General features: G+C 49.9%; 1 protein-coding gene across 2 annotated transcripts in view; it reads right to left on the bottom strand.

Moving 5' to 3' along the window:
- SYTL3 (synaptotagmin like 3) overlaps positions 1-15,625 on the bottom strand; it is an 84,048-nt gene that overhangs the window by 31,335 nt on the left and 37,088 nt on the right. For both annotated transcript variants that reach the window (XM_027551950.1, XM_027551951.1), the window contains exons 4-7: positions 5,591-5,642; positions 4,272-4,344; positions 2,415-2,493; positions 780-904 (exon numbers count right to left, since the gene is read on the bottom strand). In XM_027551950.1, coding sequence (XP_027407751.1) covers positions 780-904; positions 2,415-2,493; positions 4,272-4,344; positions 5,591-5,642 — 329 coding nt within the window. The remainder of the gene's footprint in view (positions 1-779; positions 905-2,414; positions 2,494-4,271; positions 4,345-5,590; positions 5,643-15,625) is intronic.

Here is a 15,625-nt window from a genome sequence, read left to right as displayed (position 1 = left end):
GCAGAATGCAGCATCTTAAGAGTGCGTGGAAGTCCCAGCAGGAAGGTGAGGTTACCATCACCCCTTTGCCTACAGAACAGTGTGTCTGGGGACACCCTCAACGGAGCCCGGTATTGCAGAGAAGGGCACCTGTCTTGTCAAGCCAACCGGAGTTGTCACACCTGCAAACAGCCAGGTGGTGGTGCCTGCCACGGCCAGGTCACCTTGACCAGACCGGAACCCAGGTTTCCTGACCCTAACATCCACTTTCCCTCACACTCCAGCGCATCTTCTTCTGGCTTGGTTAATCCTGGTGGGAAGAGTAATTCTTTCCCTACAGGCCTTTGTCAGGTGGTATCTCTTCCAGTGGAGGTACCTGCAGAGTCCCCTCACGACCACACCTGGACGTGCAGCGTTTATGATTTCAACAGTTTCAGAGATCAGGACAGATTTTAACCAGAGGTGGTTGGAAGCAGGACGTGCCAGCCTCTGGCCTGAGCGAGTGTATCCGCAGGCTAGGAATAAGTGGGCACACGGCAAGACTGAAGCTGGGCCTTCATGCTTGGCGTGGCCTGGAAGCCTTAGGGGGCTGTGGGGGTCACGTGGAAGCCTTTCCCTGTTCTGAACCATGTTCCAAAATCAATACATCTGAATTTTAACCTTCATTTGGCCAGTACCCCCACCCCACCCAATGGAGGGGTTTATAAGTGTTTTTTAGACTGCTTGATGTCTAGCTTTGAAATAAAAGGACAGAGAACTCTATAGAGAAGACGGGCAGGCATTGGGGTGGCCAGGGATACCCTGGTGGTCACGTTGATCGCGGTGTCAGACTGGCTCCTCCTCTCCGGCCGGCCCTCACGCTGCCTGGGGACCATCTCCGGGTGCTGCTTGTCAGAGGTCATGTCATTCTGGGACTTGGAGAGTTCTAGAAAAGAAATACAAGGAAGACAGGTGGGAGCATACAGCTTTGCTGAGAACTTTCTCCAGGATTTCCGCACCCCGAGCTCTGGGGCCCAGAGGAGAGTCCCTGACATCCCACTGGACGTGGGACCCCAGCACGGGACAGGGGGGCTGGCTCCTGAATGGTCACTGTGTGTTCCCAGGTCTCTGCAGGCAGGGCTGCCGTCAAGGGGGTTCAAGCCCAACCTCCCCACCGGGTTACCCTGAATTTAGGCCATTATACATCCCAAGTGTCTGGTTATCCAAACACAAAGGAGGCAGCTGAACAAACAAGCTGGGTTTTTAGGGGCTCCTTAAAAAGATTTTACAATTAAATACCGCTTCTTGGGGTAGAAATAAGCCTTGGGGTATCCTTATAACCATTTCCATAAGCAAACCCTGAAAAGATGACTTAAAAATTTCTTTGCAATAGAGTAGTTTAGAATTCAGATGAGTAAAGAAAGGAAGGAAGGAACCCCACATGGTAAGTGCCCCCTCAAAGGTGAATGTGTCCTTTAAAAGGCTTCCTTCCCAGGACAGCCTTGTCACTCAAACACGGACCTTGAAACCACTCAACACTCAATAGAGATATAATACAGCTCACATATGTCATTTCAAATTTTCTAGTGGCTACATTTTAAAAAGCAAAAAGAACCAGGCAAAGTTCATTGTAATACTATATTTCACTTAATGCAACATATCCAATATATTAGGACTTCCCTGGTGGCTCAGACGGTAAAGCGTCTGCCTACAATGCAGGAGAGCCGCGTTCAATCCCTGGGTGGGGAAAATCCCCTGGAGAAGGAAATGGCAACCCACTCCAGTACCCTTGCCTGGAAAATCCCATGGACGGAGGAGCCTGGTAGGCTACAGTCCACGGGGTCACAAAGAGTTGGACACGACTGAGCGACTTCACTTTCACTTTCATTCAACGTATTGTGAAAATATATTATCGGTATTAAAATTATTAATGAAAATGTTCACTCTTTGGTCAATAGCGAGTCTCCTGAATCTGACATGTGTTTTCCTCTGGCCACATTTCAAGAGCCATGTGAGGCCAGAGGCTATTGTGTTGGGCAGTGCCCCTTCAGGGCGCCCCTCTGTCTTGTGGCCCACCCCTCGCGCTGTTGATGAGTGTCTCCCGCGCATGCCAGGCAGGGCTGAGTCGGTACATTGCCTCTGCCCTCTAGACAGATCCCAGACACGCCTACCCTCCCACAAAGCCCCGGGGCTCCCCTGTCTCCTGTCCCCCAGGATACGCCAGAGTCGCTCCCCTCCGAGCAGTGCCGTCCACGCCGCTGTCCAGTCGACCTGCTGGAAGCTTTGGGGCCTCCTGCTCTGCTGGCAGCTAGAAAGGTCCCAGTGCACGCCGGGCCTTCAGAGCTGTTGCTGATGCAGACATGGGACAGGGGAAGGGCCCTGGCTTTCTCCAGGAGCCGGTGCACATGCCTGGCCTGCAGGGCAGTGCCAGAACCCCCGGAGAGGCAGCCACTTACTTTTCATGTGGGTGGTGACAGACAGAAACAAATTTTCCACAGACTTATTGAATCCTTTAAACTGCCCGAGTTCCTGCAACTAAAGCAGAGACAGAAGGAGAGAATGAGACTTCTGTCTGATGACTGGTGTTTGCCCCAGAAGGCTCCAGGCCACCAACCCCCAAACGCCTGCATGGGTGGGTGAAGGCATGTGTGGGTTCTTGGGGTGCATGTGGGTGTGTGCACGTGTGTCTCTGGGGCACAGGCCTCTAGAGAGGAGGGAGGAGCCCTCTTTATTCAGCGTCTCTCCTCTGAGTTTTGACAACTGCCTTAAAGGAAGGGGCAGTACCGTGTGGTTGTCGAAAAGCTAACAACTACCTCGTAGAAATAAGCACGGACACGTCATGGCCTCAAAGACTCAGTGAGCAAATTCTTACTTCTCTGGCCTCCTTCTCTTACGTCACTGACCCCAGCTCGGTCCAGAGAGGACATCAACGTGGGCAGAATGCATGTGACACAAGGCAGGGCTGAGCAGCCTGGAGCCAGGGGTCAGGTCCACCCCCCAGTGCAGAAGAGAGAGGAAAAGGCAGAGAAAGAACAGAAATGAGGCCACCCCCTCTGCGAGTCTCATCCATCTGTCCATCTGTCCATCCATCCCAGTAATATGTCTTGAGCACGTCTGTGCTCGAGTAACTTCAGATAAATTACTCTCAAGGAGTAAAGGAAACCTCTCCCAAGGAGAGAGTAGAGCAGGATTTTGAAGGTCACTCTGGGGTCTCAGTCTGAAACTGGAAAAAGAATTCTCTCGCCAGCAGACATGTATATCCTGTACAGAGATGGAGTTACTCCCTTTAATATGCAGAATAATAAATAATCAAAACCACATGTTTCCATGGCACTTGACAATTTCCAAGTATCAGCACAGACATTATCCGGGTAATTTCTCACACCAGCCGTGGGAGGCGAGCCAGACGAATATGATTATTGCCGCTTCCCAGGTGGGAGCACAGGTAAAAGTGGAAAGTGAAGTCGCTCAGTCATGTCCGACTCTTTGAGACCCATGGACTGTAGCTTACCAAGCTCCTCTGTCCATGGGATTTTCCAGGCAATAGTACTGGAGTGGATTGCCATTTCCTTCTCCAGAGGATCTTCCCAACCCAGGGATCGAACCCAGGTCTCCCGCATTGTAGACAGACACTTTACCGTCTGAGCCACCAGGGAAGTTGGGAGCCCAGGTAAGTCCCCCAGAATCACACAGCTAACTGCTCTGGATGGGAAGAGTCCTGGTCTTCTTTACGCTAAGCACCTACAAACACTCAAAGACACGCACATGCACATTTCCACAGGTACTCCCCCATCTGTGAGTCACACGCCTGTGAATCAACCTGTATTTCCCTTTCCAACCCCCAAAGGCCCCTGACACACACGGGAGCCCGTCCAGACCCCCACACTCAAGGGCACGGCACGGTGAGGGGACAGAAGCAAGAAAACGACAAGAGTGAAGAGACAGGGATGTGGGATGCAGGCGGAAGACACGTCCACTGACGACGCGGGGCGTGGCGGGGGGCGGGATGCAGGCGGAAGACACGTCCACTGACGACGCGGGGCGTGGCGGGGGGCGGGATGCAGGCGGAAGACACGTCCACTGACGACGGGGGGCGTGGCGGGGGGCAGGCCCATGGCCCCCAGCGCGTGATGGGAACCCAGACCCCAGGTAGAGCCCAGCACCTCCAGCCTCCTACGGGGGCCCCCTTCCCTCCTGGCCTCGGGACCCTCCAGCCAAGGCTGGATCGCTCTGCCACGAGGCTCAGCCTCTCGGCCCCATCTCCTCCGCGTCCCTCCCCGTCCCCACCCAGCGGCACCGGACGGGCACGTTACCCTGGCAGGGCCGCCGCCACACTGGCTTTCACTGAGAGGCGGTGGAGTGGGAGGAACCACGGAGATCTTGTTGCTGAGGGGAAACATAGGGACAAGAAACGGGTTGTGAGTATTACGCGTATACAGCATTCACATTTGTCCTGCAATTCAAGTCCTCTGCCTTTCTGCAAAAAAATACACCTCATCTTTTAGAAGAGGGCCCAGCAGCCTGCCTGGATCCACTCCACACAGGGCTGATTCCTGGGGTCTGAACGTGGGAGACGCAGCCCTGTGGTCCCAGGCCCAGGCACTGCACTCCAGCCATGTGTTCACAAAACAGCTGGGGTGCTGGGCCCCGGCTCTGTGGCTTGGCTGCCCTGGCACCCGGACTCCACACATGGGTGCCACGTGGACATGAGCGTCCTCTTAGTGGACAGCACCCAGCAGAATGCCCCAGATGTCACGGATGTAAAAACCAACAGTAAGAGGAATCATAAGTTTATGCTAAAAGAAGTTGGCACGAGGACGGACGGAGTAAAACAATGAAAAATCCAGAAACTGGAAAGTCTCACCATAAACAAAACAAAACAAAAGCTGCTGGTGGAGACTTTTCAAGAATACTTTAATAAATTCGGCATAGTCGGGTGTGTGAATTATTGCTCTCTTCACGACGGCTGGGTGTTTAGAATTTTGTTTATAAAGTTACTATCTCTCAGGCCATTATTCAAACCCACCAGTGTTCATTCCACAAATGTTTCTAAAGTGTCAGGCACCGGGCAAGATGTTGGGGACATGAATGATTCATAAAAGCAAATGCTTGGTTTAGAATCTCACTGGTGCATGTGCTCAGTCATGTCTGACTCTTTGCCACCCCATGGACTGTAGCCCACCAGGTTGCTCTGTCCATGGAATTTTCCGGACAAGAATACTAGAATGGGTTCATTTCCTTCTACAGGTAATCTTCCTGACTCAGAGATTGAACCCAAGTCTCTTTCATCTCCTGCAATGGTAGGCTGATTCTTTACCACCGAGCCACCCAGGAAGTCCTGAATCTCATTGGACATGCCATCAAAAACAACATTTTGTTTCCTGAAAACATCAAAAAAAATTCAAGAAACAAAATGTCTTGTGAGAAAATCTTATGCTCAATCCTTGTAGCTTTTCATAAGAATGTGGAAATATCTCTGCATCTTCTCCAGGCACTTTTTATCATCGTTTTTTTAAAGTTACATTCCAGAGCAGTGACATCCGAAAGTCAGGAGACCTATACGTTCTTTCGCTGAGTCCTCTGTGCTCCAGCCCCGAGGGCCCAGGACGGCCTGGCCTCTGACAACACTCACCTCAGCTTCTGATAAGATTGCAAGAGCTTTGCTCCAGCTGTCTCGTGCTTGCCTGGAAGAGATATCGGTAGAGGTCATTTATTAGTAGGAATACAACACAGATGATGGAAATACAGGATCTAATACATTAAAATTATTATTTTCCTAACAGTGCATCTTGTGATTAAAAAGCAAGAGACCATTTTGGGGTGTGTGCTGTTGCTCGGTCATATTTGACTTTTTGAAACCCCAGGCTTCTCTGTCCATGGAGTTTTTCAGGCAAGAATGCTGGAGTGGGTTGCCATTTCCTCCTCCAGGGGATCTTCCTGACCCAGGGATCGAACCTGCGTCTCCATCTACTTCTGCATTGGCAGGTGGATTCTTTACCACTGAGCCACCTGGGAATCTGTACGTTTTACCAAAAAATCATGAAACTCTACTTTTAAACAGGTGAATTTTGTGTTACCTAAATTATATTCCACCTAAAGCTGATGTTCCACACACACATATGCCCACACACAGAATGAGACAATACTTGCTGGAAATGATTGCTTTTACTGAAAGTTGATGCTGAATTAGATTTTTAAATTCTGGATCATTTGAAAAACACTTCAAGCTTCTAAGCTTCCAGTTGTCCTCTGCAAACATTTCATAATGGAGTGACTATATTCCTTTAAACATTCTTTGTTACGCAGATTGAATTAATCTTTTAAAAAATGTAATCTACTTATTTCTAGTTATAGAGGCTAATAATTTCCTAAATAAGACTCCATCTGATATAGTACTCTTTTTGTTTCAAGGAAAGGGGATTTTATGATGTGCTGTATTAAGACCCTAAAAATAGCCCTCTCTAAAGCCCACAGTCCTGTGAACACAATGTTTCCCAGCCCAATGCACAGGGTGAGGTCAGTGCACTTGCCCAGCCTGGAGACCAGAAGTGGATTCTCTCAGAGAAGTTCCCAAGAAGCCCCCAGAGCACCCAGCACACAGCTGAGAACTGCCAGATGCATGGTCCTAGGAGGTCAGAGCAACTCCTGTGTTGTGCTTTCAGAAGGCTTTCTTGTTGTTGCTGTTCAGTCGCTCAGTGTCCGACTCTTTGTGAACCCATGGACTACAGCATGCCAGGCTTCCCTGTCCTTCACTATCTCCTGGAGTCCATTGAGTCAGTGATGCCATCCAACCATCTCATCCTCTGTCGTCCCCTTCTCCTCCTGCCTTCAATCTTTCCCAGCATCAGGGGCTTTTCCAATGAGTCAGCTCTTCGCATCAGGTGGCCAAAGTATTGGAGCTTCAGCTTCAGTCCTTCTAATGATTATTCAGGACTGATTTCCTTTAGCATGGACTGGTTTGATCTCCTTGCAGTCCAAGGGACTCTAAAAAGTCTTCTCCAATACCACAGTTCAAAAGCATCAATTCTTTGGCCCTCAGCTTTCTTTATGGTCCAACTCTCACATCTGTACATGACTACAGGAAAAACCATAGCTTTGACTAGACAGACCTTTGTTGGCAAAGTGATGCCTCTGCTTTTTAATACACTGTCTAGGTTTGTCATAACTTTTCTTCAGAAGGCTATAATCCTTCCCAAAGAAAGCCTTAAATATTTCATCATCTCCATAAGACAGGAGGCAGGGCGGCAGGGGCGGGGTAGTAAGACAGTCAGGAATTACAGGGAGCCTTTGGGTGGGGGGTAAAGTACTCTGATATCAAGCCCCAAACATTAAAGCTGGGGATGGCTAACCCCCCAGCTGACCCTGATCTGATCTCCCCCTCCCCCCAATTCCATGGGATTCTCCAGGTAACAATACTGGAGTGGGTAGCCATTCCCTTCTCCAGAGGATCTTCCCAACCCAGGGATCAAAACCAGGTCTTCTGCATTGCAGGCAGATTCTTTACCGTGTGAGCTACAGGGATTATGCCCACTGCCAGTCAGGGGTCCTAACTTGGGGAGCTCAGGTGACGGATGAGCCCTGAAATCACATTTCAAACTGTGAGTCCACTTGCCCATGTGCATTTTTCTGGGGTTCACCGCGGTGCTCACCAGACTCTAACAGGAGTGAGCCTCCTCACTGTCCGACTACAAAACAACCCTTTAAAAATAAAAAAGGCCTCACCCCGAAGGCTGAGCGCTAAACCAGCAGAGCCAGCTTGTAAAGAGTGAAGGCTCACATCTGCAGAAGCCTCGGGGAAGAAGACTGGCTGGAATCTAAAGGAGCCACCCCGAGTGCACCGAGGGCCCCATCACTGCGAAAGCAGAGAAAGACAGAGGAAAGAGGGAGATTAGACAGAGACACTGCTTGTTCAGCCTGTCCTGGGCCAGAGTGCAGACTCCAGAGGAGGGGCAGTTCTGAGCCCTGGGGGTGGCGGGGCAGGGGGACCACAGCTCAGGGGCTGCTGGCCCCTCGTCCTCCCAGTCGTGGACTGCTGGGACTGCTGCCCAGAGGCATGACCACCAGGTGACAGCCCCCCTCTCCAAAACGATGCTCCTCTCCCCACCACCTGCAGCCCTCTAGCGTCTCCCTACGGCCCACACCTGGGCCTCCACACTGGGGGTCTACTCTCGCACCAACCCTTAAGGAGGGTGCCCCACTGCTCTACTTACCCTGGGCGTTCTCCACTCACTCCCCTCGCTAATTGCCTTTCTACCCCAGGCCTGTACCTCCCTCCTAAACCTCAGCTTGGTCTCCCCATCACATTCCTAAATACCCTTCCTGAGCCCCGGGAGGCTGGGCCCACATACACGGCTTTCTGCTGCCCCCTGCTGGCGGCACTGGGAACCACCACCCTCGGCGTTGACACACCCTAACTGTAAAGTCCAAATGGCCAGTATTACAGGCTCTGTACCTTTTCTCCCACCTGCTCAACTGTGCGCTTGTGACTGCAGCCATCGTGTTAAAGAGTGGGTGTGTCTGTGTTCTGATAATGGACGTTGAAATTTGAATTTCTTGTAATTTTTCAGTTCAGTTCAGTTGCTCAGTCGTGTCCGACTCCTTGCAACCCCATGGACTACAGCACACCAGGCCTCCACATCACCAACTCCCGGAGTTTACTCAAACTCACGTCCATTGAGTCGGTGATGCCATCCAACCATCTCATCCTCTGTCGTCCCCATCTCCTCCCGCCTTCAATCTTTCCCAGCATCAGGGTCTTTTCAAATAAGTCAGTTCTTTGCATCCGGTGGCCAAAGTATTGGAGTTTCAGATTCAGCATCAGTCCTTCCAATGAATATTCAAGACTGATCTTCTTTAGGATGGACTGGTTGGATCTCCTTGCAGTCCAAGGAACTCTCAAGAGTCTTCTCCAACACCACACAGTTCAAAAGCATCAATTCTTCGGGGCTCAGCTTTCTTTATGGTACAACTCTCATATCCAGCAATGACTACTGGAAAAACCATAGCTTTGACTAGACAGACCTTTGTTGGCAAAGTAATGTCTCTGCTTTTTAATATGCTGTCTAGGTTGTAATTTTTTATGTCTCACAAAAGTTCTTCTTTTGATTTCTAACCATTAAGATATGTAAAACTCATTCTCAGCTCACGGGAGTTACAAGAACGGGCAGAGGGACAGGCTTGGCCCGGGGGAGCCAGGGTGCCCCACACTCTTTTTCCCCCAGGTGTTGCGGGGGCAGCTGTCAGCAGGGAGCCCGTGAGCCATGCAGAGTCCCAGGCGCACCCCCAGCCTCACGGAGGCGGCCTGGGGCATGAGGTTGAGGAGCAACCCTGGGGCTCTGTTCCTGTGCATCACCACTTTACTCTTTTTTTCTCTTCTACTCCTCAGTCATTTCTTACCAGAGGCTTTCCTTAAAAAGCACTAAACATTTATTTCTTGTTAACTTTTTTTTTTAATTTGCATAATGACTATGGGGAAATGCTCGTTGAAAGATGCCCCCCCCCGCCGAGGTCTCCTGACTGGCAGGTTGAGGTCCCACTCTGGTGGCCTCCTTAGGCTTTACCGAGAGCGGCTGTGGGTCTGGGTCCCAGGGTCCTAGGCTTCGGGCCCATTCAGAAAGTCACAGAGACATTTATTATCCTCGAAGCTGACTGTCTGCCAGGGGCTGTGTGGGACACTGACTGCATTTGCTGTGGGGCGTCACCAGGAGCCGTCTCAACTCTGTAAGTGAAAACCTAGGCTCACGGGGACTGTGCTGCTGTTGTTCAGTCGCTCAGTCGTGTCCGACTCTCTGCAACCCCATGGACTGCAGCATGCCAGGCTCCCCTGTCCTTCACTGTCTCCCAAAGTTTGTTCCAACTCATGTCCACTGAGTTGATGATGCCATCCAACCACCTCATCCTCTGTCGCCCCCCTCTCCTCCTGCCCTCAAAGCACAGTGGACTGTGTAATGGGCCCAACATTACAAACGACAAAAAAGCTGGCATTCACGTGACAACCTGCCTACAAAGCCAGGCACAGCAAAGTTAGGGCAGCACGCCAGTGACCATATGAGGGGGTGACCTTCTCTCTGCTCTGGCTTGCGTTTGAAATGTTCATAATAAAAAGCAAGGGCTTTTTCTGTGGGGAACCACCACACGTAAACCAACAACCAAATCCCTGAAAATTCTTAATCCTGTCTGAATTTCATAAGTGGTTTGTACTTGTCATGCGTATCTTATCCTGCTTAAGAAACGAGGCCTGTGATTGCGGCGTCCAGCCTCTGGTGGGGCAGTGAGTGCCCAGCAGCGAGCGTGTTGCCAGCACCCTCCAGAGGCCGCCCCTCCCCCCAGCCCCTCACCCTCCAAAACACACTCCAGGTCCTGTCCTTGGCTTGCAACTCCCAGCCTTCGCAGCTTCTTCAGCCAACACACAGAGCTGCTTTGGGTTGAGAAAAGATACGCTGAAGCCCTCCCCCCAGGCAACTGTGAAGGTGACCGCCCTTGGAGACAGGAGTCTTTGCAGATGGAGCTTAGGTGAGGTCATCCGGGTGGGTCCTGATCCAACACGACTGGTGTCCTTGCAAAGTGGGGACACATGGACAGAGGGGCAGACACGCACAGAGCGAAGACGGCAGGACCACAGAGGCAGAGACGGAGCGATGCGTCTACGAGCCACGGACACCGAGGACTGCCGGGAGGGGCAAGGAGGGGTTCTCCTCGAGAGCCGGCAGAGCAAACGGGTATCTCGGAAACTCGACTTTGGACTTTCAGCCTCCAGAGCTGAGAGACGATACATTTCTGCTGTTTCAAGCCACCCAGGTCACTGTAATTTGTTACCGCAGCTGGAGAGACCCATCTCGGAGGTCCCGTGTGACTCAGTCTGCACTGACCTCTCCTTGCCACCTGCTGCAGGTATAGGCGAAGCTGAACTTCCTAGGAGCCCCACCGCCACTAGGCGGCACCACTTCACACCACGTTGTACCTTCGCGTTCCGTCTAGTGGTTTATTCTCTGGACCTGACTCACCAGGCTCCTTGTCATGGTTGCCAGGCGCAGTTGCTTTAAAACTCCTCTGATGCCCTGTAACTAACTGCTGGCATATACATCCATCTCCCCTGCTAGATGGTGAACCCTTTGAGGACACGGGCCTCGTCAGTGTCGCCAGCACCAGCGGGCTTGCCAAGCAGAGGCGGGTTATAATAAATATGACAACAACAGTATCCAATGCTATTTTAGCAGTAAGTGTGACCTCATTCGAGCTGTACCAAATATATATGAAACAAGGTATTTTTTCCACCACTTGGCTTCCGCATAATTTTGTCCATTCGTTCACATTCGTTGTGTATAATACACACGGCTCTTTACAGAGGTAAGAGTCAGGGGACACAACCTCTGCTCATAAGCAGGAACTTAGGGAGTGGTAGGCATCCCCATGGACCACAGGGCAGAGCAGAGGCTTCTAGATCCAAAACCAGCCTGGGACTAGCACAGAGTGTCTGTGGCAAGTCATCACACGTCTGTGTACTACTGGATACACTGCATCTACTTTTATATCCACTTCTCTAAAAAAAGGTGAAGTCAGAAAGAGAAAAACAAATATCATATATTAACACACTTATGCGAAATCTAGAAAAGTGGTACAGATGAACCTATTTGCAAAGCAGAAATAGAGGCATAAGACTAGAGAACAAAAGTATGGACACCAAGTGGGGAAAGGGGGGTGGGATGGACTGGGAAATTGGCCTTGACATATATACACTGCTATGTACAGAATTGATGCCTTCAAACCGTGGTGCTGGAAAAGACTCTTGAGAGGCCCTGGACAGCAAGGAGATCAAATCAGTCAATCCTAAAGGAAATCAACTGGATATTCATTGGAAGGACTGATGCTGAAGATCCAATACTTTGACCACCCAATTCAAAGAGCTGACTCACTGGGAAAGCTGCGAGTCAGGCCACCTTCTGCTTGAAGACTCTGTTCACTCCACAGCTGTCTGGGTTCCATGACTTTTCCATAGTGCAGGGCTGCTGTGGGGCCTTACACTGTCGGAGAGGAGGTTAACGATCATGTCTTAGAAGAAGACTAAGCCGTGCCAATCCCGTGATTCAGGGTGTGGGGCCCCTCAGCCACCTATGACCATGTGATGGAGCTGGCTGACTGAGCTGTACTGGGGCATTCCAGAGTCTTCCCTCTGCCCTCTTTCCCAGGGACCTCGTCATCCCAGCAAGGCATCAGGGTGGCAGGGTATGGCATCTGCAGCAGGACCTGTGGTCCAGGGCGCTGGCTGGTGGGCAGCTGGCGTGCTTGGCCAGTGTTAAAATGGAGCCTGGTTCAAAGTGAGCATCCATTCTACAGGATTTCTTATAAGCACCTGCCTTATCCCTATTCTTAACATTTTCTTTACTGGAGGACAGTTGCTTTGCAGTGTTGCGTTAGTTTCTGCTGTACAGCAAGGTGAATCAGCTGTATGTGTACATGTATCCTCTCTTTTTGGATTTTCTTCCCATTTAGGTCATTGCAGAGCATTGAGCAGAGTGCCCTGAGTGAGACAGTAGGTTCTCATCAGTTATCTATTTTATACATTGTTGTTGTCATTTAGTCAGTAAGTTGTGTCTGACTCTGCGACCCCATGGACTGCAGCACGCCAGGCCTCCCTGTCCTTCACCATCTCCTGGAGTTTGCTCAAACTCATGTCCATTGAGTTGATGAGGCCATCCAACCATCGCATCCTCTGTCACCCCCTTCTCCTCCTGCCTTCAGTCTTTCCCAGCATCAAAGCAAAGCACAGGTAGGGGTTACTCACACAAAGCCTCCCTGGGAACTATGCAAATACACTCCATCAAGATGCTCTGTCTGCCCTAGGAGTTGGTCGTAATATATGGATTTTGTTAGAATAACACATTCTGCTGTGCCTTTCAGAAAAATAATGACAATCAATCAACACACAAATCTAGGTGGTCCCCTTGCACAGTGCCCAACCTGCACAACTGTATGTGACAGTCCTGAGGGCTGGCCCACAGTGGAGCGTTAAGTATGCTCCAAATGCTAGACAGAGGTGACTAAAACCAGAGGCTGGGGCAGGGGGCAGTGTTAGATAATTATAAGGTGTTTTAGGACTTTCATTTTTCATAGGCAAGAAAAGGTCCCTAGGACAATAAAGTTTTAAACCAATCTTTGGCTCACTTATGCAAAGTGGAAAAAAATCTTTCCAAAAATTTGACCTAAAAGTCCCTTAGAATGTGAAGAACCATGATATCCTGTCACAAATGGTGTCAGAGTTGGATTCCAGAGCCTTTGAGGGTATGTTTCACTCTTTAGAGATGTTTGAGCTTAGGTGGCACTGGGACCAAGACACCATTCTAGGATGAAGGAGACGCAGGCCACGGCTGTGAACCTGCCACCGGAGCCTTCCAGAAGAATGGAAATTAACAGCAGGTTTATAATCCTGTGGGCAGAACGAGGATCACGTGTAGTGTCCTTCTGCCACTAGACATTACTCTTCTGCTTAGCTGCAGGAAAGAAAATAATTTTTCCCCTTTAATTAAGCTCCCTGCATCCTATCAGCAGAAGGTCTGAATGGCTTCTATGTTAATAATAATCCTCAAGAGCAGGGTAGTAACTCTTCCACAAAGAGACACCTAAGGTTGAAGATAACTGGCCTGGGTTTGCAGTGAACCAGGGAATAATCAGGTATAAACTGCTTCTCCACAGCCTTTAACTTTCTCTAAGAACTGAATGTGGGTCTCAAGAGTTCTCTGTCCTAAAGATTCTAGATATTAATTCTTTATCAGATATGTGATTTCCAAATATTTTCTTCCATTTTATGGCTTTCCTTTTTATTCTGTTGATGGTATCCTTTGATGCACAGAACTTTTTCATTTTCATGAAGTCCAGTTTATCTTTTTTTTTTTTTGGTTGCCTTTGCCTTCAGCGTCCTATATAAGAAATCACTGTCCTCCCAAGACTTCAGATTATACTACAAAGCTGCAGTAATCAAAACAGCATGGTATTAGCACAAAACAGGCATATATCTAGAGAAAACAAATGCAAAAAGATCCATGCACCCCAGTGTTCATAGCAGCACTGTTCATAGTAGCCAAGACATGGGAACAACCCAAGCATCCATTAGCAGATGAACGGATAAAGAAGGTGTGGGGTGTGTATACAACGGACTGCTGCTGCTGCTGCTAAGTCACTTCAGTCGTGTCCAACTCTGTGCGACCCCATAGACAGCAGCCCACCAGGCTCCCCTGTCCCTGAGATTCTCCAGGCAAGAACGCTGGAGTGGGTTGCCATTTCCTCCTCCAATGCATGAAAGTGAGAAGTGAAAGTGAAGTCGCTCAGTCGTGTCTGACTCTTAGCGACCCCATGGACTGCAGCCTACCAGGCTCCTCTTTCCATGAGATTTTCCAGGCAAGAGTACTGGAGTGAGTTGCCATATGTCTGCTGCTGCTGCTGCTGCTGCTGCTGCTAAGTCACTTCAGTCGTGTCCAACTCTGTGCGACCCCATAGACGGCAGCCCACCAGGCTCCCCCATCCCTGGGATTCTCCAGGCAAGAACACTGGAGTGGGTTGCCATTTCCTTCTCCAATGCATGAAAGTGAGAAGTGAAAGTGAAGTCGCTCAGTCGTGTCTGACTCTTAGCGACCCCATGGACTGCAGCCTACCAGGCTCCTCTATCCATGGGATTTTCCAGGCAAGAGTGCTGGAGTGGGGGCCACTGCCTTCTCCATTGCCTTCTCCACAACGACTGTTACTTAACCATAAAAGGAAACAATGAAGTGAAATAATGCCATTTGCAGCAACATGGACAGCCCTAGGGATTATCATACTAACCAAAGTAAGTCAAAGAAAAAGACAAGTAACATATGTTATCACTTACATGTGAAATCTTTTTTCCTCAATTACAAATGAGCTTATTTACAAAACAGATTCACAGACAAAGAAAACAAACTCATGGTTACCAAAGAGGAAGGGGGAGGAAGGAAAAAGTAGGAGCTTGGGATTAACAGATACACATGACTGTATATAAAGTAGATAAACAAGGACCTACTACACAGCACATGGAGCTATATTTAGTATCCTGTGATAACCTATAACAGAAAGAATCTGAAGTTATATATATATGAAATTAGACATATATATGAAACTGGACGTCCCTGGTGGCTCAGATAGTAAAGAATCTGCCAGTAACGCAGGAGGCCCAGGTTCGATCCCTGGAGGAGGAAGCGGCAACCCACTCCAGTATTCTGGCCTGGGAAATCGCACGGACTGAGGAGCCTGGCGGGCTACAGTCCATGGGGTCACAAGAGTCGGACACGACTGAACGACTAACACACACACACGTATGTGAAACTGAGTCACTTTGCTGTACACCTGAAACACAACATTATAAATGAACCACACTTCAATCACAAAAAGAAATCGTGACTTCCCTGGTGGTCCAGCGGTTAAGAATCCCTTGCCAATGCACAGGACATGGGTTCAATCCCTGATCCAGGAAGACGCCACATGTCTCCGGGCAGCCGAGTCCATATGCCACAACTACAGAGCCTGCTCTCTAGAGCCTGTGCTCCGCAGCAAGAGAAGCCACGGCAATGAGATGCCCAGGCACCACGAGGCGGAGTAGCCCCACTCCCCGCAGCTAGAAGAAGTCTGTGAGCAGCAACGAAGACCCAACACAGCCATA

Source organism: Bos indicus x Bos taurus, chromosome 9, assembly GCF_003369695.1.
Source record: "Bos indicus x Bos taurus breed Angus x Brahman F1 hybrid chromosome 9, Bos_hybrid_MaternalHap_v2.0, whole genome shotgun sequence".
Lineage (NCBI taxonomy): Eukaryota > Metazoa > Chordata > Mammalia > Artiodactyla > Bovidae > Bos > Bos indicus x Bos taurus.
This window is presented reverse-complemented; position numbering and strand designations above follow the sequence as displayed.